The sequence below is a fragment of the Lissotriton helveticus genome, chromosome 3_1 (assembly GCF_964261635.1).
Source record: "Lissotriton helveticus chromosome 3_1, aLisHel1.1, whole genome shotgun sequence".
NCBI classification, from domain to species: Eukaryota; Metazoa; Chordata; class Amphibia; order Caudata; family Salamandridae; genus Lissotriton; species Lissotriton helveticus.
Window position 1 is genome coordinate 1,562,630,503 of NC_136061.1, and position 23,199 is coordinate 1,562,653,701.

The 23,199-nt window shown below is 40.7% G+C and overlaps 1 protein-coding gene across 2 annotated transcripts in view; it reads left to right on the forward strand.

Annotated features, from left to right (window-relative positions):
* The window catches only part of POU2AF1 (POU class 2 homeobox associating factor 1), a 305,111-nt gene that overhangs the window by 275,155 nt on the left and 6,757 nt on the right, over nt 1–23,199 (forward strand). For both annotated transcript variants that reach the window (XM_078683958.1, XM_078683957.1), the window contains exons 3-4: nt 14,960–15,002; nt 15,104–15,375. In XM_078683958.1, coding sequence (XP_078540084.1) covers nt 14,960–15,002; nt 15,104–15,375 — 315 coding nt within the window. The remainder of the gene's footprint in view (nt 1–14,959; nt 15,003–15,103; nt 15,376–23,199) is intronic.

Sequence of the window (23,199 nt, forward strand, 5' to 3'; positions counted from 1 at the left end):
GGATCAAGTAAAGCATCAACGTCCAGTTGAGCAACTGATGGAAGTGTCAGACAGAGATTCAACACGCATTTCTCTCTGCAGAACAGGCATCGGAGAACAGGTAGGATGCAGTTCATCCAGACTGGTCTAAATGACAGGAACCAAGAGGCTCTCAGTTCCCGTAGGCGATGTGTGCCCAGATATTGTACCACGCAATCACGGTATTTAAGCTCCAGGAGTGCTTTTTCCATTCGCCTTGGTGACAAGGACATCCATTGTGTGGCACAAAACTACAATCAGGATACCTGCTATTAGAAACAGAATCAGCGGAAGTCCTCCAGAAATGCTTCAGAATACGGAGTGTATAAAGTTTGGTATAACTCTGAGGACCGTCTGAAAGGTGCTTAACAGTCTCGAACCTAAGGTCTTAAATAGGTGTACTATACCCAACGTATCAGACATGTTAAAGGTACGATTTACCATTTCTTTGAAATGGAAGGGGCTGTTTGTACGTATGAGTGCCTATATCTCTGCCGAGAACCTTGCTATTTGAAGATCAAAAGTTTCCCGGGCGGAGGTTAAGGGCACAGTCTTCTGTAGGGGCATGGCTTTCATTCTGCTCAGAGTATCAAACTGTATAAAGGAAACATTCAATGAAGGCTATAGCGATGCCTCCCTAACTGTGTGTGTCGGTGGAAACAATACTTGCATACAGCAAGTAACCCTGGAGATCACGGTAACAAAATATGCGATGCCCGGAAGCATCCCACAACAACCTTGATTGTTCAGAATCAAGTAATTCCCATTCGAAAGTAGCCTGAATACTGGGGTAATCACGGCTGCTGGGGTACCCCTCAAGTGACAGGATAGGTTTGTTACTGAGCTATTGCAGGCCCGTGCAGCATAATACCCTGGCATACGAGAGATCCACTTAAAGCGTTCTCACAGTTTGTACCGCTTAGAAACACTTCTAGATCCCCACTCCTGCATCGAAATCTGCATGATAATTTCCTAAATTCCTTGATGAATTCCCAACCCATCGCTTCATATCTGCCTGCCTGTTGTTGTTCTAGGCAGTACTGAAACTGGAAAGTTGTGACCCGTAATGTTCTACGGCCATGGACCAACCATTATGTGGAAGGTAATTCTGTCCAGATTTTTAATACGCAGCATTGTATATTTTGCGCCCTTCTGTGCCATTTTCATCAGTTTTTCCGTTAGTTTGTATGCAGAAAACACTGACGTACTGTTGATAAAATGCCAAGGCACATAACCTGCGCGCAATGATTGCAGTGTCCAGCTCAATAACGTAATAGAACGTAATTTTGAGTGTCCGTGCTGTAGTATGGACAAATCTTATTTTAGTACATCACTAGCAGAAGATTCAATTTTGCCCAGTGATTAAATCCTGGATGTTAACGTAGTCATACCGTTGTCAACTACAGCTAATGCCTTTTCTTAATTGATCCTAACTATTTCCCGTAGTCTTTCCGCTGCTTCTTGTTGGGAGAATTTCCAAATTTCGTTATAGACAGTATAATAGAAACGTTTTTGGTGTGGCTTTCTGGAACCTAATAAAAAATCCCTGTAAGTAAGGATACGTGTTGTTTCACCTGTGGTAGTGTTGAGGTTTTTAGCCAATTGAAGCACAACTTTCCAAAGCTGTATGATGTCACCACCCCTAGGTATTCTCTTTGTACATAGCTTGGGTCTGTCCTGTGGATACTAAAACCTTCAGTGGTACCCCAGAGTCTTCCCTGACATGTTTGTGTCTGTGGGCTAAATTAACCATCCCTTCCAATTGGGGTCTGATATATTGTGTTGTAAAATGTCATTTATTGTAATCCCTTCTTGTGATGTAAAATTACCCTCGGTATGTGATGGTGTGTTGGAATCCAAGGTGTGTTCAAATCCTTATTCTTGGCTATTCTAAGACAGGTAGTGTGTTGCACCGTATTGTTTAGAATTATCATCTGCTAAGGAATGAGGCATGCTCTAAATAGCGCTTCTGTCCCCTGGACTTGCCAGTCTCTAGAACCCCAGACTGATTTTAAGTCTATAGTGTCTTTCCATAATTCGAAACCCTGTTCAGAGGGATGAGTAATAAAAGAGGCAGAGTAAATCTATTTGGTGTTGCTCAGCATATTTTTCTGTGCAGCTGTTGGTGTAACCTTATAGTAGTATGAGGTTGGGTCAAAAATATTGAACCATGAAAAATAGGAACATTTCTGTGTAAAAGATTTTGAACTACTTTTCAGAGGTGTAGGGCAATGTTCCCATTGGTGATATCTGAAATATTCCTAGGGGTACTGGATTTGTGTGGGAAATAATGACCATAATGTTGATAACAATACATGGTGTTAAAATCTGATGTGTCTTGTAACATTTCATTATTAGAAAATATGGCAGATTGTTCTAAATCAGACAACATATTATTTACAGTTTTAAAATCCCAATCATCGAAAAATGTACTGGAGCTAATGATATAATTTAAGGAAATTTTAAATAAATAAGGTATTTTGAAAAGTTCGGTCGGGCCAAATATATCATAATCAACCTTGTCCCACACTATAACATCAGGTATAGGAACTGCTGTAATGTTCACTGATGACAAGTCTATTTGTTCAAGATTTGATGAAACATGAGGTTTCAGGATCAAATTCACTTTCAATGCTGCAGAGCTTTGGCACAGGTAAGTTCCATTGATAAGTAAGCAGAAAACAGTTACTAAGCCTATCCAGAAAAGAAAGAACAGTATACCAGGGATTATCTAAAGTTCTAACCAAGGTGACACCGGGTATGTCTTTTTAAGAAAAATGAAGAAGTCTTTGATTTGTTGTAGATGAGATGTTGGGGCTGGCGTTTTTTCAGGTTCACTTGGATCCAACCAACAGGTATCAAAGTGGATGAAATACCCAGATGCAGTTCGATCTATTTTAGGTAGCTCAGCAGGTTTTGTTGAACTTGTATATGGCTCTCGTTGAGGCATATTTATGTAGACATCAGTGTTAGTTCAAATTGAAATTTGTCTTTCATTTTGATTTTGAATATCTGTTTCAAGAGGAACGAGTCCCATGGCATTGTTACATAGTCCATCATTCCGTATGGGAGACTCTTCAAACATGATGAGCCTTTCTGTCTCAACTTACTGTATAGTAGCAAGGGGAGGGTGTCAGCTACTCAGAAGCCCAATAGGCCTACTATTCAGTATCTGCCACATAGTGTGGTTTGATCTGGTCAATAAAGACAAATCTCTTCTCCTTTTTTCCAACAAGAGGTGGCAGAAGTACAGCTCTTATTCGTTCAACAGCCGCGACAGGTACAGGCTTCTATACAATGGCCAAAATTGTTTTTAGGCCACTATTTTTTCCCTGACCTGTTCCCCGACCTTAGTAATGCAGATAGGTCTTACCGTGACTGACTTTTTCTTCCCCAGTAGCGGTCCACTTTACCTGCACATTACTCTGTAGTGCCCATTACTCTGTAGTGCCCTGGATTCAGATCCTGTATAACAGCCAAACATTTATTGTGTATATGTTTTGCATCCACCACTGTGCCTTCACAATCGAGATCAGGTACCCACATTCTCATCCCAAAAAGGACCTCATGAGGAGTGACACCCCCTAGAGAGCTTTGTGGCATGTTATTCAAGGCCCGCTGTACCCCATATAAATGATTGACCCAACTGCCACCCGCACCTAATACTCTAGCTGTTAATGATTGCTTTATGTCCTGGTTTTTCCTCTCCTGAATTTCCCTCAGGATGGTACGTAGAGGAGTACTGTAGTGCAACACCCAAACTTCCCATGACTTCCTTGTAAGCCCTAGAGCTAAATGTGGGACCACAGTCAGAATGTAATGTGACAACTGCGTATTTCCCTATAAAGTCTCGCAAATCATTGATAACAGTCAGAGCCTCAGGCGAGCGCTGAGACCATACCCATAGGAATCCCGAGCAGGAATCCACTGCAGCCATTATGTCCTTGTAAGCCCTATCAGATTGTAAGGGGCCTCAGTGGTCCAAATAGACAAACACGAGTGGTCTGTCTGATACGAGTAATGGTGTCTGCGCTGAGCGTGTTATGGTGCAGCCCTTAATCTATTGACAGATGTCGCATTTTATGACATAATCTTTGGTCTGCTTTGTTAACCCTGGTCACCAATAAAGTTATTTCAGTAAAGAAATACTCATAATAATTCCTATGTGTGCAGAACCCAAACCCTTGCGTGCAGCTAATGTTAAGCTCAATCTGTGATCCATGTTTGGTGTTACTCTATCCCCCACTCCCGGGAATCTGAGCAAATGGAAAGTTGTTTGCATCTAACTGGTAGGAATACATGAGTAGAAAACCTTTTGGCAATGGCTTATTGTCTTTGCGTAAAGCAATGACAGCTACCATTATCTGTCCGTCTCTTCTAATTTTTGAACGAGTGATTGCAGCTACGGACGCAGTTCGTACTGCCCCCCCTTGCGGCTTCGTCAGCGAATGAAGTCCCTTCAACATGAACGCCATTGCATTGATGACTCAGCATATGTATCACGTGATCCCTTGGTAGTTCGTATTTCAACTCAGCTATCTGTTCCAGTAGTATTTTAAGCTTAATTGAGCCACCTTTTAAGTCTTTAAACCCATTTTGTCCCAAATGGTGAAGATATTCATTGTATGACTGGACACAGAAAAAAGAATTGAACACTATAAGTGCGGGGAATTCCCGATCCATATTTATTAGTGCCTGTAGTAGAGCTGTTAGTTCTGCCAGCTGAGCTGTGCAGTCTCCTAGAGACTTTGTCTTCGTATCGCTGCAATAGAATTTACCTTCCCGCATACAACCTTTCACAATCGCACAAGCGGCATTGTATTGTTGTTTACTTCCCATGGCCGGCTGAGCAGATCCATCAGTGTAAATTATGTATTCATACTGATCAAGAGGCATTATTTCATTTAGCTGAGGATATTCCTGTTCATATTGCAAAAATGTGTGTGTTTTTAGACTTGAGTCGTATCTGTATTCTACGTCTGATGCAGTGAGAGAATTCGCCCATTGTATCCATCTTGGATGTAGAGCTTTTGCATTTGGAACGCTAGCCTTTGTAGCAGCCTCTAAGGCCGGTATCGGAGTCACAACAATTATTTGTTTTCCCTGAGCCAGTGCTCTTTCTCTCACTACAGCAGTCTGTCCTGCTGTCAGAATTTTTTCTGTGGATGCAAAACGCTTCTCAGCGTTCATATATAAGTGTGATTTGTATGCTATGGGTACTGTTTCACCGTCATTGTATAATAGTTAAGTGTAGCAACTATACAGATCACTAGGTTGTGGACATTTACGCGTGTCTGTGAGTGTTTAGATGCAATCATGTCAGCTTGTAGGGAACAAAGGATATCTGTGTGTTCCTGTGTCCATTGCCTATCTGAAAAATCAGGTCTTATGAGTTCATAGAAAGGTTTAACTCTTTTTGCTTAATCCAATATGTATGTTTTACCAAATTCAGGAAGCCCAGTATGGATTGTATGTTTTTCAATGATCTTGGAGGTTGGAGAAGCGCACACTTTTCTAAAAAAGTTAGCTGTCAAGCTTTTTCCTTGACTTGAGAGCTCATATCCCAAAAATAGGACATTGAGGTGAGCTATTTTTAAAAGTTGAGTTTGTAGCCCTCAGAGGCGAAGCCCAAAATTATGGTGCTCACCCTGGTCAAGTGTTCCTCAAGGTCATCATCTCTCAGATAAATATAATCTACATAGGACAATGCCTCCTCATCGAGATTCTGAAGTAACTCAGTTACTCTAGCTGAGAATAGACCCGGGCTGTTTTTATACCCCTTGGGGAGTCTGCAAAATTGACGCTGGGAACCCAGCGCTGGGAATGCTGTCAAATATCTGCTCTCAGGCTCTATATTTTGCCAGAAAAATCCATTAGAGATATGTAGTGTTGTTCTGTATTTTTTCCGCACAATGTTATTCATTAATGCGGCACTCTGTGCGTTATGTACTGCAAAAGTTTTAGTACATGAGTTTAGATGTCTATAGTCTAAAACTAGATGATATGAGTTGTCGGGTTTCATTATGGGAAACAAAGAATTATTCATTGAAGAGGTGCAAGCTTTAATCAACCCTGGCATTCAAGTTGATCTAAGATCTCAGTGACTTGTTTTGTAGCTTCTTGCTTAATTGAATACTGTCTCTGTGGAGTTGGAGTGGATTTTAATGGTGTTACGTGGTGGGTTGAATCTTGATCCCACCCAACATGGTTGCAATATAGTGCACCAGCAAGGGCTACTGCCCACTCCTGCGTGTACATGTGTTCTAAGTGGTTAGGAATGAGGTCTGAAAAGGCGGGGAAAATGACCCTTAATCCCTTTGGGCAATCCATAATTATAGCAGGCAGCCAATCATTTTCAGCTAAAAGAATGTCATAGCCAAAAGTCAGGTTCTCTAAAAAGAGACCTTTAATTTTTCTGGGCTTATCCCCCTCCAATTGGAGTGCTCTTTCATGTAACCTATGTGGGACACTTACCCTAGTATCAGGCATTTCCACTGTGATATGTTCACTCAGCTCCGCTGTCACCAGAAATTCCATCAGGTTCTGGTGAGCTATTATTACTTCAGCTGCACTGTCTAGCATCATCAGAGCCCATTCCCCGTTCAGTAGTTGAGTCCTTAGAATTCTATGCAAGTCTGATCTTAAGACCTGCTACTTTCATCTTTTTGAATTGAGGTTTTGATTTTGGATTTTCTTTTTTCTTTGAAGTGTATTCTGGAGCGCCTTTCGTGTCTCTGGACTTTGTACGCTCTTCTTGTCTGTGTTCTGACCGCCCTTCCCTCTCTGAGCTTTTTGATGAACGCTGAAAGGAACGAGAGTAACGTGTATCAGTGTCCTGAGACCTGTCAGGTTTTCTAATGGTGTCCCTATTCCTGAGGTTATACCTCCTTTCAGGGGGCTCCTGTTGAGGAGACCTACTTCTGGATTGAGATCTATTCTCTTTATTCTTTTGTTGTTTGTTATTATCCCATTTCTTCTTTGAAGAAGCAGGCGCTTGCTTAAAAGAATCCTTTTTAGGAATGTCCATCTGTTGAGGTTTTATTGCTCTAGCTCCCAAACTGTCTCTACCTAATTCTGCATAAGCAGTTTCAATTATTTTAGGTAATTCATGTGCCTGTTGTAGAAGAATGAACTCCCTCAGGCATTAGCGTATTGCCTCTGATGCTGCCTCCCCTTTAATGTTTGCTAATATTATAGCTGATACCCGGACAAAATTACCTAGTAATTTCATCCCTAAGTTCAGAGCAGGTTCTGCTCTATACTCGTTCTGTTTTTGTCATAATACATCTGGTATTTCTGCTAATGACGGGATACCATGAGTCCTGGTATACATGGCAGCGGAAAAGGTACCCCAAGAGGTACAATTCCCTTAACTGGGGTGTTATCCCCATGGGCAAGCAGATTGTTAACATTCTGTGTTTTTCTCGTGGGCTGGTATTTGGAAATACCACCTCTGGCTGTGTTATTTTTTGTCTCCCAGAATGGCATTTGTTCATGTTTGTGAGCATCTTGCCATGACTTCGTGTAACGTTTGTGGTGTGCTTTTAGTTGTTGATGTTTGAATTGGACCTGTTGGTGTAACCCTCGCTGACTGAAGTGTGAGTGTTCTTATCACAAACTGTGTCATGTTTCTGTTAAGTCTTAGTAGGTCTTTATGAAGTGTACGTAAGTCTCCTGCTGGCACTTTTTCAATGTAAGGATGTGGTGTGTAGGCCGCTAGTACTACCATGTTGCTCCGTCTCCTCCGAGCAGACTGAGTCTTACTTTATTTCTTGTATGGGGAGGGTGCCATTAAACCAGTATAAATGCTCCTGGTAAGTGAGCGGAACGTCAATGTCCTCATATGGACAATATTCTCTTGGTAACTCATCTTCTGTGTAGCAATGAAATGTTTTTGTTCATGCATTTGCCTGTGGGAATCTAACCCATGAATAGAATACCTCTGTTTTAAATGATTTGTGTGCCTCAATCACGAAGGATACTGGCCCACCCCGAGCTGTTAAACCATATGAAGCTAGTTTTTGGGGTGATGGCATTTCCAACATTTTCTGTAAATTGTATTGGATCTGCATCTTCTTCTTCAGCTCAGAGATTTAGCTCATGTACAGCATTATCCACTTGCACAGTCATTGTTTTTAGTAAGACGAGTTCTCCAAGGGAACCAAGATAAGGTTTTATGCAGAAATAGGAATAATGTGTCCTTCAAGCTTGATAAACCAACAGCCAATAAATAGGATTTTGCCTACTCATCTGGGAAGAATTTTGTACCAGACATCTCTAGGGAAATGTGTGTAGGGGTCTCTGAGAATAGCACAACTGAACTACTCAGATTTGACTATTAAAGAAGTACCCAACCAACATTGGCGTCGCCATATCGTGAAGTTCTTTAAAAACCTGAATAGGATTTGCGCGTTTAGACAACATACACTGTAGGATTGGTGTTAGACTGAGTCTAGACACCCCCACCGGGTATGTTGGCCTATGTACCAGCTGGCTCACAGTGCCATTAGAAACTCCTTTTACCAGGGAGAGAATCGTTTTTGGCAACTGTCGAACAGGACAACCCTGCTCCCTCTCTCTGTCTCTGCAAGATGTGATGTTTATATACCCAAAGATCTCTTCAGGGGTTCTACCTTGCTGTGCCAATTGTCAGTCTTAGGATGATGTTGGGTAAGAACTTTATACATAGTTATTAGTCAGGAGATGGTAGTCCTGCTGAGTTTCCAAGAATCATCATGCATAATGTATGAGGCTTTTACCAGGGAAAATCCTGTGTTCTGTGTGCAGTATTGTATCTAGGTAAAAGGTCAGTCCCCAAGAACCATTATGTGTGTAATGTAGGGGACAGTATAGGGGAGAGTATATGTGAAAGGTTACGATGTTACCTGAGCCCAAATCATGGTACCAATATGGTATATAACACCATCATGCAACAAGAATTCAAAACAAAGCATAAACCTTTGATAATAAAAAGGGGAGGATGAGATAGACAGCAAGTAGTATCAAATCAGAAAACCTGGCACCAATCCTGGCTTCCAAGCTTGACCAAATTGGGTGATCCCAGGCAAAACAATTTTTTTAGAGCCTCCTTTCTCTTTATTATCACGTATGAGCGTGCCTTCCAAATACGTAAGTTCAGGGTGTGCACTGTACAAAAATAATCCGATGCATTAAAGTGAAATGCTTCTGCATGTTAAAGAAATTATATTTTTTACTTTAATGAGACTGTCATATTTTTACATGATGTTTGTTGCATAATTTTGATGCCAAATATTTTCAGAGCCCGGATCGTGCACAGGCTCTTAGAGCCCTGCCAGATCCTTGGCTCAGCTCTGGCTAGGTTACCTCTAGTATTCAGTGAGCAGGTGTGTAGGCTAGTGAGTTGACGACTGAGTAGGTGAGTGAGTGAATGCAGAGGTGTGCCAATGCAGACCCAAAGGAGGAAGGGGTCTAGTTGGGGGCTGAGGGGATTGGTCATTGAAATGTGGACAATGATTTCATCTGTGATACCATGTGTGTGGTCATCCGCAGTTCATGAGCATGTGGAAAGTTTAGGTTGTAGCTATAAAAAGAGATTTGCAGGTCTTAGGTCGAGCATAGCGCCAGCGCGCATGCACTGCGCGCTCAACGAGATATACTGTATTAGGGTATGCACTAGCAGACCCGCCCACTCTCTGCTCACATTTGTCATTGGCTCTGTGTCATTTTCCTTCTTAAATAGTGCCTTCTGATACGTAAATAGGCTGGTTAGTCCCGCCTTGGTATCGCCTTGTCTCCATTTGCTACCGCCCATAACGACTGGACCTTTTACTTGGCTTGTTACACGGTCGGCTTTAAATAGTGGGTGAGCACTATTGTGTTTTAGGACACTGATGAGGACAATGGCGACTGCTTTTTTTGGTTTTGTATTTGTATGCTTAAAGCACAATTATGGATTTTGCCTCAAATCACACAACACTTCTAGTAACTTGAGACATATATCAATTTTTTCTAGCTTGTCATACTCTGCAAGAGGTCTTTCAGGTAGTTTGATTAGTCCACACACATTTGAAAAGCACACATATTTCAGGGCCAAATTCACAAATTCACAAATCTCCCACAAAGCTCTCAGTTGAATGTCCATCCATACTTAGACGTTTTTTTATATGAAATATTCAATGCTATTATTAATATTTTCCTCCTAATTACATACTTGCAGAACGTATAGACGTTCATCATTGTCTAAATCAGCATAATGTTAACCACACATTCTCTATTTGTGCATTCTCTGTGTATGCAATATTTAAGAATTTATGGAAAGTGACTGTGAGGAGATCTGCCAATTTAGGGGCATATTTATCAAAGTTTTGCATTGCACTTGCACCACACAGTGGTGACGCAAAACCTAGTTGAGATTTCCCAAGACACGCAAAGCCACCTTGTATAGCTTTTTGGTGCTTGGTAAATCTAGAGTAACACAATGCAGCGCAAGTTGCTACCTTGCGTTACTCTACCCCAGGCGGGCATTCCATGGGTGGAGCATCGCCGTTGCCCAACATCCACCCATGCATTTTGGTGCATTCCCAGATTTACCATGAGTGATAGATCTGGGAATGCGTCAAAATTCTGCGCCTTCTCAGGGGAGGCGTAACAAGGAGAAATATCTTTATTTCTCCTCATGCTTTCATCTTTTTAGATGTGCTTCATGCTGTAGTACATCTAGAAAGAGGAAGCAGCCTCAAAGGATTGTTTTTATGCAGGGAGGTGTTCCTTCCTACACAAAAACAATCCTTCCTGCAACTCAGATACCCTAACACAGTGGTGCAAGAGTGCCTGGATTGGCACTAGGCGGCCAAATGTACATCAGCACAGGGAGGGAGCAGGAATGCAGTGCACCATAACTTGATAGATATGGCACATTCCTACCTTTTCCCTTTCACACTGTGCAGTGCAGAATGTGTCTTGCTGTGTTGCCTTGTGTGAAAAAATAATATGTCCCATATTGTTTACAGTAAATGCCTTTGTCATTATTACAGGCTGTGTTTTTCTCTGTGAAAAAGCTATGATTCCTAAGCATTTGTGTCGATAGCTTGGATGTGCAAAACAAAAATGGCTCCAGCACATGGTTATAATATTTCACTGGGAAATGGTAGAAGCTACAGTTTCCATCCTTAAGGGCAGACTGAAAAGCATTGACATTAAGCACAGGACACATGTTAATATTCCATGAATTAACTCTGAGCAGGCCCTCTTCTGTTGACATGTGTTTTGTGAGAGCTCCAAGACGTAGTCCGGTATAGTTCATTGAGAATGTAAAGGTTATGATCATCGATACAAAGCAACATGAGAGAGCACAAATATTTAAGGTATATTTTAGAAATGTATTGCATTAGTAATTTATCGTCTTAGGTATTAGTAAGTAGACCTAAATTATAGGAAGGAAAAATAACTACAATTGCTTACTGCTTTGAGTTGTAAATAACACTAACCTCAACAGTTACAAAATATCCCAAATTTACTAGCCAAAATATCTGCCCTATTTATACACTAATGTAATTAACCTTGATTTACATTTCCTAATGCTTTGCATTGGGTTTGCATCACAAAAGTGTGCAAAGTGTTGAGGGGTAATTTACTATCCAACAAAAACCAGGATTTGTGTTGGAAAGTTCTCCAAAGTAATGCATTGTTGTGCTAAGTGCTACTTTATACCACTCTTTTTCCAGTTTCATTCCATGGGTGGTATATAGGTAATCTCTCATAACTACCCATGGGTATTGATGCAAATTCCTATCTACTAAGATTTGTAGATGAGGATTTGTGCCAAAATCTTACTCCTTCTAGAGGCCGGCATAATGAGGAGAATTATTTGTGTTTCTCTTTTTTTTTCCAACATTGCACGTGTGCTACTTTGTGTAGCGCACATAAAAAGTAGGACAACTCTCAAAGGATAGTTTTTGTACTGGAAGGGTTCCCTTCCACAAAACATATGCTTTAGAGAATGCACACACCTATGCACTATTGAGCAAAGGAGTTTGCATTGGCGCATGGCAGCCAAAAGTGCATCAGCACCGGAGGAGAGGAAAAATTAGTCATATCCTAATAGATCTGGGGAATATTTTCTCTTTCCCTTTGGTTGCTGCTCTGCCTTTCGACAATGATAATAATACATCTGGGCCCTGATCTCAAATGAGTGTTAGAGGGATGCAGGAGAAAGGTACTCCCAAATGCAAAATGATTTCCTATTTCCTAAGAAATAAAGTACATTTTAGAATTAATGTATCACATTGTCGTGTGATAGGAATCTTTCTGCCACATAATCCAGAAGTCTTGGAGGAAAATAGTACCAAAATTGCTGCTTGATTACTTTACAAAAAATATAAAGGCATAAATCATTTGGAATTTGTTCTGATTACAGGTGTCTAAGGGGCAAATCAAGGAGAATGGATAACAACTAAAGAAAACATTTGGAAAAAATTGTTTACCGTACAGATTTGAGAGCACGAATCTGGAGATTTGTCTAATTGAGTAGATCTCAGAAGGTCAAACTTCTTTAAACATATATAGCTCCTACCGTATTCTGTGAATCATGATCCACAGAGTTACCATAACATTCACTTACCAAAAGTCACATATATCAATTCTGTTTACACCGGATAAGTGATCCAGTGGAAGCACTGATTTACCTAGCAATTTAGGTTTTATCTCTTATTTCCGCTACTTCCTCATTTACAGCCTGATTCATCAAGCTAAATTGCACTTGCAAAGGGCAAGATTCTCAGAATCTTGCCTTTTGCGAGTGCAATTTTTGCATTTGGGATTCATCATCCCAAATGCAAAACTCGCTATTAAAGAATTCGCACATTTGCGAAGAATTGCATTTAAGGAATCTCTATTTGAGATTCCTTAAATGCAATTCATAAATCATTTTCAAATTGCGAAATTGCAATTTTGGGCCGCTATTTACCAAGAGGTCAGACCTCGTGGTAAATAGCAAAAACTTAGAAAAATGCATTTAAATGTATTTTTCTAAGTTGCATGTTACACACACACATGTCCTTTGGACATGTGTGTGCGCAACACCAATGTAGATTACATTTCAGGGGTGCTACAGGGTGTCCTTTGGACACCCCTGCACCCTTGAAATCGCATCCTTATTTGCGATTAGCTAATTGCTAATCGCAAATAAGGAATAACTCCCCATGCATTCCTATGGGCCTGTAGACCCATAGGAATGCATGGGGAGTTATTCCTTATTTGCGATTAGCAATTTGCTAATTGCAAATAAGGAACATGTAGGAATCGCAATATTTTTTGCAATTCCTACATGAATCCCGTTTTGCAAGTCCTTAATAGCGATTCCTTATGAATCGCTATTAGGGGCTCGCAAAACGGGAGAATGATGAATCAGGCTGTTAGTTCTCTAACCATTCTGGGCCCTCTACAGTTAGACGGATCACAGCATCACCCATACTACAGAGGCAAATGGTCCTCTGATGGTTCTTTCGATTGGAAGGGTGGAACTAGGGTGTCCACAACATTAGCTACCCAATGAGGACCATTAATTGGTGACTAACTCACAAGTTTGAAATAAGGTTTCAATACACTACTCTTAGGACCATGCTATAAAAGTAAAGTATCGCAATGGGAAACTAAACCTCCTTAAGAAGTTAATTGTAACTAAAATTATGGACATTAAGGATCAAGTTTAAAGTCCAACATTGGTGAATCCATAAGCATGGGCAAAAAGGGGGACTAAGGCAAATTCAAGTAGTTTGGCAAATAATCCAGCTCAACTGCTCAAAGCAGCAGTATTAGTAAGAGGGCAGTCCAAAATAGTATATCAAAAATTGGTCATAAAATCATAGAACAGTGTTCTGTTCTAGCAAAAAAAAAAAAGAAAAACAGCATCTGTACATAGAAAAGGAAAAAAGGTGTTGTAGTGCCTCTCCTTTGGGGTTTCTTCTTCTTTTATAGTCTTTATGACACGTCAGTGATTTAGTATTACTTCACTAGTCATTCCATCATGATTAGTTTACAAATGTGGTCACCAAATACATTTAGTTACTCTGGCATGCTTTCCTATACTTATCATGAGAAAGAACTGGCTTTCCAGGCCTCATAGGTTTAGCAATAGTAAGAAGTATACAATGTAACAATCTATGGCATCGGGTTTGAGTTGACCCACCAACCATTTAACAGTGAACTTTGAAAGAATGTCCTTTAAAGTAAGATGATACATGTGCAGAATAAATAAAAAAATATTTGCAAGAATGCCAAAGGAGCATTCTATTTGGCCAAGGAAAAAATGCAGCTTAGGAAAGAACATGTTTAAAAGGCCTTAAATGCATATGTATGCTTTAAATGATTTAAACTCAAACATTTTATAATAAGAGAAAAATAGTAATGTTTAACCAACGTATTATTATACAAAATAGATTGACGTTAACTATGACCTACTGCAACTAATTTCAACATCCATACAAGTAAATCATTCTTAAAAAAATATTTTACCAAAATCATTTCTTGTTTTCTATAATCATTAGGGTTTCTAGTACCACAATTTCCTAACTAATTTTATTTCATAATTGCACCATCATCTATTCATAAAGCATTCAATGTAAAGCAATAGACATGTTAGGTCACATCATTAGAATCATTAGTTTCATCAGTAAACGAATATTAATATAATATTTTGATATGTAATGTTGTTAAGAAAACCTATTCATTAGCATTATAACCCATTAGCAATGAATTTTCACTTTTACAATACTTCCAAGCATGCTTTTAGGGTGCTGTTACTCCACTTCTCTCAAATGCTGAGTTACTTCGTTCAACACGTGGAATGTGCACGTTCAGGTTTTTGTGTCTATATCGGTAAATGTGTTGTGTACAATGTTTAAAAAACATTCTGCTTCATCGTAAGCTTTATTCATCACTGTCTCTTTCTTTTTTCCTTTAGGTTATGTTACCCCATCAGTCAATTCCAGGATATTCAACCATTGGTAACAGCCACCCCTTTTTAATATTTTCTACCTTGTTTTAAATTATATTTAAATTATTTCTCGCAATTGTTAACCCTTTCCTATTGATCTGCTCTTATTAGACGCACATTGCATTGATTTATCTGTACCAACGTCTTCACTTCCGATGACCGATGAAGGAGGTCTATACACGGGATGGATTTCTCAACCATCTTCTGGAAGTCTACAGCCTTTGGCGCAATGGGCAACATGCACCGATTACGCTTCTCATGAAGTGGTCAGCTGCCCTTATACAGGTGACATGTATGTCCAGCCGATGTGCCCGACCTACACTGTGGTTGGATCCTCGTCTGTGCTGACCTATGCGTCACAGCCACTCCTCACTAATTTTGCGGTAAGGGGCAACTTATTGGCACTATGTTTTGAATGGTCGGCCTATATTGGTTGCATTGCCATGAACCCTTCAGTGATCGAAAATGAATGCCATTATAGAGCATTGATGAACAACTAGTATTGATAATATATAATACATCTATATTAAATGAGAGGATGATAACCCTTTATAAAAGCCTGTCTCTAATTCCTTATTACAGTCGAAATGCAACATTTGCAATCACCTACAATAAAGAAATAACAAAGGTACTTCACTGTGTATAAAGTTATTAAAGTTGACATATGACATCACATTGCCTCCTGGATACTGTGAGTCACCTCGGAGTTCCATGACCTTATAAAGTAACTTGGCCTTCTGCCTCATTCTTCTGTATATGGTCACAGAACCGCTTGCTAAATTACAATACCTGTACAATGTACACCTGGGAGGCACTTTATCCCATATATCAAGCAAACAATTATTTTTCTGCAATGAGGATTATTTGACAGTAGCAGTAGAAGGAAATAATGAGACATTTCAATATTCTATGGTTGACCTGTTTTTTCACAAGCACTGCATCCGTGCCATTTTTCATGATTTGCACAAATGATCAATATGTACACAAAACATCCAACTAGAAATATGTATGTAGTCATTGGTAACTTGAAAATCTGGCACAGTCAGGGTCTCGTGGAGCAATGTTAGAGACCTAAGTACTGTAAAATGAGCCAGAATGGGCATTATGGCTTATTAGGAATGATACACATCCCCACCAAATTAATTGAGGGTGGGGAATTATGGAATTGGGAGCAAGGGGATGATCTCTCAAGACAGAGAGAAAGAGATACACTCTGTGTGCAGGTATGGTGGAGCAGATATTGTGTAGCTCTGACATCTAAAATAAAGTAACCAGGAAAGTCTGCATTCTAAGCCTTTAAATGTGTACTTGGACTGCAATGATATCACAGAAGGCACTGATCCTGCAAACACAGTTAAAGTCAATTCACATATATGTTTGCTGCCTTCCTATAAACTTATTTTATTAGGGTCTGAATTCACTTTTTTTGATAAATATATATTTTTACACCAGACAGAGAACTCCATAAACAGGTCTCCAAGGACAGAGCATCAGTCACACACGTGCAGGTAAAAATCAGCAGTGCCAAATGCTTCCAAAACGAACTTATCCTTCACAGGAAAGCATTACAGTGTACAGTTCATGGAGGAGGTTACTGGAAATGATCCACCACATCCCACTATTGTCATACTCATCATGAAAAATGTTGAATGAAAAACATGGACCACAATGCGAAAATTTCTTATTTATTTATTACATCCACAGGAACACCTGCTGCTTCTATGGATAACTACCTGTAGCATAAAGAATATAAGAACATGTGAGGGTCAGTCAGTCACTCAGTCAGTCAGTCAAACCACTTTATTCGATTAATTAAAATCATAAAAGTACAATACAAAACACAAGACTCAAAACAAACGTATTGCCTTTCCAATACAAATGGGCGACACATATGATGGTCAAAACCACTAGTACTTCGTAACTGCAGGCAGCGTTATTGCTAGAACATGGGAATGAAGTATTTACATCTACGCAAACAGGACTGGACTGGGAACCAAAACCAGCCCTGGCAAAGTGCTCGGCCAGCCGCCCCCCTCCTCCCGGAGGGTTGTGGGTGCAGCCGAGCTCTTTTCCAGGGCCGGTTTTCGGCGGATTTTGTTACAGGGCCGATTTTGCAGCTATGCTGCAAAAACGGCCCAGTAACAAAAACGGCCTCCAGGGGCCCAAAACCGGGCCCCCACCCGTGCGGCCCACCGGGGGATTGCCCAGTGCCCGCTACGGCCAGTCCGGCCCTGTACGCAAAAGCCATTACGTAGGTTTTAGGAGAAAATTGGCAGAAGGTTATGAAGATGGTGAACAGAGACTTGGATTGTCTAGAGAAAAGAGAGGAGGAAGATATTCAAGGAATCCAGTGTTCTGTTAAAGAACAAATGATAAAAGCGTTATATGCCCTTCTGGAAACCACTATGGACTTTGATTGTAAGCAGCTGGACATTTGATTGGGTGTAGTGTGAGTGAAGGTAAGAAGATGGATGGTTTGCCTGGAACTGCAGATGACATCAGGCGAAAAGAAGGAGACAGTTTGCATTATGTACCTTAATATGTTTATTCTTCATATATTCACCAATAAATGTACACAGTTTTCGTGTTTCCAAAGGGCATATTTGACCACAGTAGTGGCAAAGACACACCACTACTGTCCTCCCTATGTTAATGACCTAACACCCATAACCAACAAGTAATAGTTTGAGGTTTCTTGATCATGAACTAAAAAGATCTGCATATCTCAGATCAATAAAGTACTTCAGAGATCCCATGCCTGTCAGGACTATCAAAGCAACATTATATTTACTATACAACACGCTATACATTTCCTCCTTGGCACAGGGAATACTACTCAATATGGTCAAATTGGGATAAGTAAAAGCCCTTCTCAAGAAATGCTTGATGACTCAGAAACCCCTCAGCAACTTTCATTCTGTCATCAACCTCCCTTTATAGAGGGAAGTGACTGACAAATGTATGTCAAGCATGTTAAATAAAGTGATGTAGAAAAGCTCATTACAACCTATCAATGAGGCCTCAACCGACTGTGCAGCATTGAAATTCCACCATCAAAATTCTGGATATTATTTTATATGCTGGATAAAGGTAGAACAATTCTCGTCATTGTTTTGGACTTATCCACGACTGTGGCATCATTAACCATATGAGATGGATTTAGACCCTCAATCAACATATTGGGGCTTAAGGTGGTTGCTTTTAATGTTTTTCCTCTTTCTTAAGGAGTATTGGTCAATAGAGTTGGATAGGAAAAACAAGAGCAAACCCTGCTCCCATAGTTTTCAGTCGGTATATGTAAAAGCCCAGAAGGTATCTGGGAGTTGTAACAATGTTCTTATGTTTTATTTAAAATGCATTACTATTATTTTTAATCCCAAAAATACAAATAAATTAAAGAACAACAAATAGCCCTCTTGCCTGACCTATGTATAACTACAGAGGCCTTAATTAAATAAACAGTGAAATTGACAGTGTCCTTTTCATGTTTTCGTGGGAATGAGATTTCTCATTAAATCCAGTTGATTCCAATCCAGTAACTTAACATAAGTAATTTCTTACATCAAATCAAAGACTACTGTGCTCCCGGCCTGCCGTTGCCCACAGTGGCCTATTGTTGGAAATGGCCCTCCATGCAGGGTCACCCCCAAACCTTTTGCCTTCCTCCTCCCGTTTTTGCTGAATACGTTTTTGTTGGCCATAGGACTCTGAGCACTTTACCACTGCTAAAGTGCATGTAGTCAATCCCTAAAACGTGGTAAAATTGCTGTATACACAATTGCCATATTTATTTACTCATAAGTCCCTAACACAGTGCACTACGTGTGCCCAGGGACTGTAAATTAAATGCTCTCTAACCACATCTCTGTGTGCAGCTTAAACTGCTATGTCAACCTGGTAAAATAAACATTTTGCCATTCCCAAACCTTCCTTTTTAAAACATACGTCTCCCCTATGGTAGGACAGTCCATTGGGCAGGGTCAATGTATTTAAAAAAGCAGGATATGCACTTTTAAGTTTGTCATGTCCTTCAATTCATTTTTCACTACTGCAAAGCCTGTATCGCACATAGGATAACATTGGGATTACCTTATTACATCTTATAAGCACCATTTCCAAATGGGAAGATATTGCTTATTCCTGTTTGATGTCGCTGGAATCCTAATTTAAAATCCTAACTGATGGTGAAGTTTGGTTTTAAATTACAATTCTGAAAATGCCACTTTTAGAAATCTGGCATTTTCTTGCCTTAGCCATTTGGTGCCTGCAGCCTGTCTCAGGTCACATGACTGGGTGTAGTTAACAGTTGGGCTTTGTGTATTTCTCCCAGACAGTCACACACAATGGGAGCATAGGTGTGACTTGATGGGACAACCTGGGAGCACGGGAGGGAGGAGCATGTGTAAGCCTCACTTACACCTTAAAAGGATGTGTCCTGTCTCCACACAAAGGGCAGCATACCCACCTGTAGTGAGTCTGGACCCCATGCAGGAAGGGAGGACATATGTGCCCTTCAAAGGCATGTTTTTGAAGTCTCCCCCAGTTCCAAGGCATAAGCACTGGACCTCAGACACTATCACTTCAGTACACATCTGGAGCGGTGGATACTCTGCCAGGTAAAAGGACTTCTGTGCTGCTGAAGGACTGCTTATATCCTGGACTGCTCCTCTGGAAGAACTGCTGTCCTGCTGTGCATCACTTGAACCCAGAGTGACCCCAAGGGCTAGTTGGCTGGCTTCCTTATCTGAGGCCTCAGGGACATAACAGGCTTTCAACAACGTTGCAACTGTATCTGGAGTTTGCCATCTGTGAGTCTACCCTGCCAAGAGGTTCCGCCGCAGTCCTAGACCCTTGGAAGTGAGCCTAAGGTGTTTACCAGCAGAACCGATTAATCTTCTCTGCTGAGCGGTTTATCCTCAAGCCGAACCTATGCAACCTTGAGCTGAACTGATGCATCTTCTCAGCTGAGTGGTGCATCCACAAGCAGAACCGATGCATCGTTGCTGCTACCTGGATTGGGCCTGGCCTGGATTTCCATATCAACCTCGCATCTATGGAATAATCGCATCACCAAGGACGTAGCGCATCTCTGATCCAGTTCCTCGCAACCCTCGTCAAAGGCAGCTTAATGCCAACACAGCCTCCGAATCACAGTCTTGCAGCTCTTCGGAACCGACTCATTACCTCAGCTGAGTGCCACATCCTCAATGTCCAGACTTTGCATCACAAGACCAATCCATGGGATTCTCAACGACACGCACAGGACCTTGCACCGCAGCAATGCTGCCTCTCTGAACAAATGCATTGTTTTGACTGCGCAACGTTTCCTGCCTCAGATCCACGGAATATTCTGCTAACAGGAGTTGAAATACTTTGTTCAGGGGTGCCTAACCTGGTCCTCGTAGCCGGCTCGTGCTCCATCGCAGTCGGTCTGAACTTGTGACTTGGTCCAGGCCCAGGCCCGACGTGACCTGATATCCCTTGTTGGCACTTCTTGTTTTATGCCTCTATTTTGCCCAATAACTTTTTCAATTCAATATCTCCAGTTTTCCTGATAGAATTTGATATTTTTTGGCTTGTTATATTTATTAAACCATTCACTATTTTTCTAAACCTGGTGTGGGATCTTTTTGTTTGGTGCTTTCAGTGTATTTATAGTTTGAAGTGTTGCACAAGTACTTTATACATTGCCTCTAAGCTTAACCTGACTGCTCTGTGCCAAGCTACCTGAGCACAGGTTAAATTACGGGATGCCTGCCTCTTACCCTGATCAGGATTATGGTTGCTGCTTGGCCAGGGCTCATACCTCGGTCAACCAGTAAACAGTTCCCTGTGACACGCGTCTGGCCAAATCCACCCTCCTGGTATCCACATAGCTATTACAAAGTCCTTATCAAGACTTTCCCTATTTCTTCTACCAATTATTGCCTTCCCTTCCTGTCTCCTTTCCCATGCATTTTACAATCTTTCCTTCCATACTTAAATATTCACCTGCACTGCTTAATGTGCTTAATTTATGGTGTTCTGCTTTCATTCTCTCTTGACTCAGGCCATCTGTGTTTGCTCATTTGTTTTTTGTAAACAAACGTTTATTAACATTTTTGATATAATGGAAAATTCTCAAAATTACAAATTTGATAATTTGTTCAGGATACAAAGATCACATATACATCACTACAAATCCTACTACAATTAACCAACACCCCCCCTCAACTTCTTTAGGGTCCTGCCCCCACCATACCATGTATTACTGTGCTACAATCATAGTCTACACATCTCTCACATTTCATATTCTCCATTCCAGATTATTCTCCATTCCAGGTACACACCTCTCATATTTCATATTCTCCATTCCAGGTATACAGTTTCAGACACTCCAGAGTGTGCTCCTTCCTATTCCTCATAAAATTACATATTTTAGACCCTCCAGGTATATAGTTTCAGACATAGCTGCTACCTATACTTCATTAAACTTCTTCTACATACATTCCTCTCCGGACACATTTTCCAAGTCAGTATCTCTAAGACAAGCCAATAAATGATCCCACGCACAAGCCCTTCATTGATTCCCTTCCTTTCCTCCCTTCTCAATGTATGACAACACTGTCATAGCCTGCCCACCAGATCAACTCCTCCTTACATCGTTAAACCCTGGGGAACTTTAGCAGCATTCTAATGCAAAGTAATCTTGCAGCTAGCTAAGATCAGGGCCAAGTCAATAAATCCTGTAGTATTTTTGTGTTTGACAGATCTAGGAAATCCCCCATGGAGACAAATCAACGGAGTACAATCAATCATTGCCTGTGTAACCTCATTAATGTAGCTCACCACATTTCTCCAGAAATCCACCAATAGTGGACAAGACCACATAATTCAAAGCATTTTCACTCCCTGTTCATCACATTGAGGACATGCCACATCAGTTCTTTAATTAATCTGAGATAAGTTATGCGGAGTCAGATAAGGCTTATGTAAAAAAATTAAATGAATCAGCTTAGATCTAGCATTCCCAGATACAGTATATGAACAAGCAAGTATTTTGCCCCAATTCATTTCTGAAATAGGATGTCCAAAATCCACTTCCCATTTCTCTTGAAGACCCACTAGATGTGTTACAATTTAGTTCTGTAATGCCTGGTAAAAACGTCACTGTCTTAAAACTGCTAGTTATAGTACACGCCTAGCAAGCACTATGTTGCTGTGAGTCCTCTACACCAATGCACCAATGAAGAGGCACCCTGGCTACTACCAATCAATGTAATAAAAAAACGCTTTCTTGGTATCTCAAAAGAGGCTGAAATATCCTCAAATGATAGAAGCTCCCCATCTCTATAAAGTTCTCCAATTCTATGCACTGCATTAATAGACCATTCCACTAGACCGCTCATTATTTCACCCTATAAAATTTTCTCTGAACTTTTCAACGGGATGTCCTGGGCATAGGGCATAAGAACATGAGTTAGCTGTAGAACACAACACCAACAATGCCACACAACTCGCAATGCAGTGTGGGACTCGCTAACTCCTCAGAGCCAATGGGATTCTGCACAGAATACATAGATCTGGTAACAATACTCTAATTGCCTCCTCAGGAAATCTATGGAAATGGATCCATTGAGCAAACCACTGCAAGTGCACTGCTAAACGATAGGCCTCAAAATCTGGAGCCACTAATCCTCCTTTAATTGTTGGTCATTGCAACTTATATAATGCCACTCTAAACCCACCTGATCCCCATAAAAGACTAATCAATAATGAATCAAGTTCATGGAAAATTCTACAGGACATCAGTACATGTAGTGCATTAAAGAAGTAAAGCAGATGGGTAAACAGCACCATCTTTACAACTGCTATACGTCGTGCCTCCAACAGCGGCAGTGTCTTTCAGAACACCGCACATAATCGGAAACTTCTAGTGGCCCCACCAATGTTACCCTATAAATAGGTTAGAGGTTCATGGTATAATTTGACCACAGGATATTTTAGGCATCAACCCTCCCAAGTAAGTAAGGTGCATCTTTTTGTAACAGAAACAGACATGACTTACTCCAATTAATGCACAGACCAAATGCTTGCCCAAAATGCTCTAGCAGGTGTATCATATGTGGCAATTCTACATCTGCATCTCTCAGAAACAGCAACATATCATCTATATAGAGTGCCGAGTAGTGCATCACTGTGTACTTCTAGACCACTCTAAGCTCCCC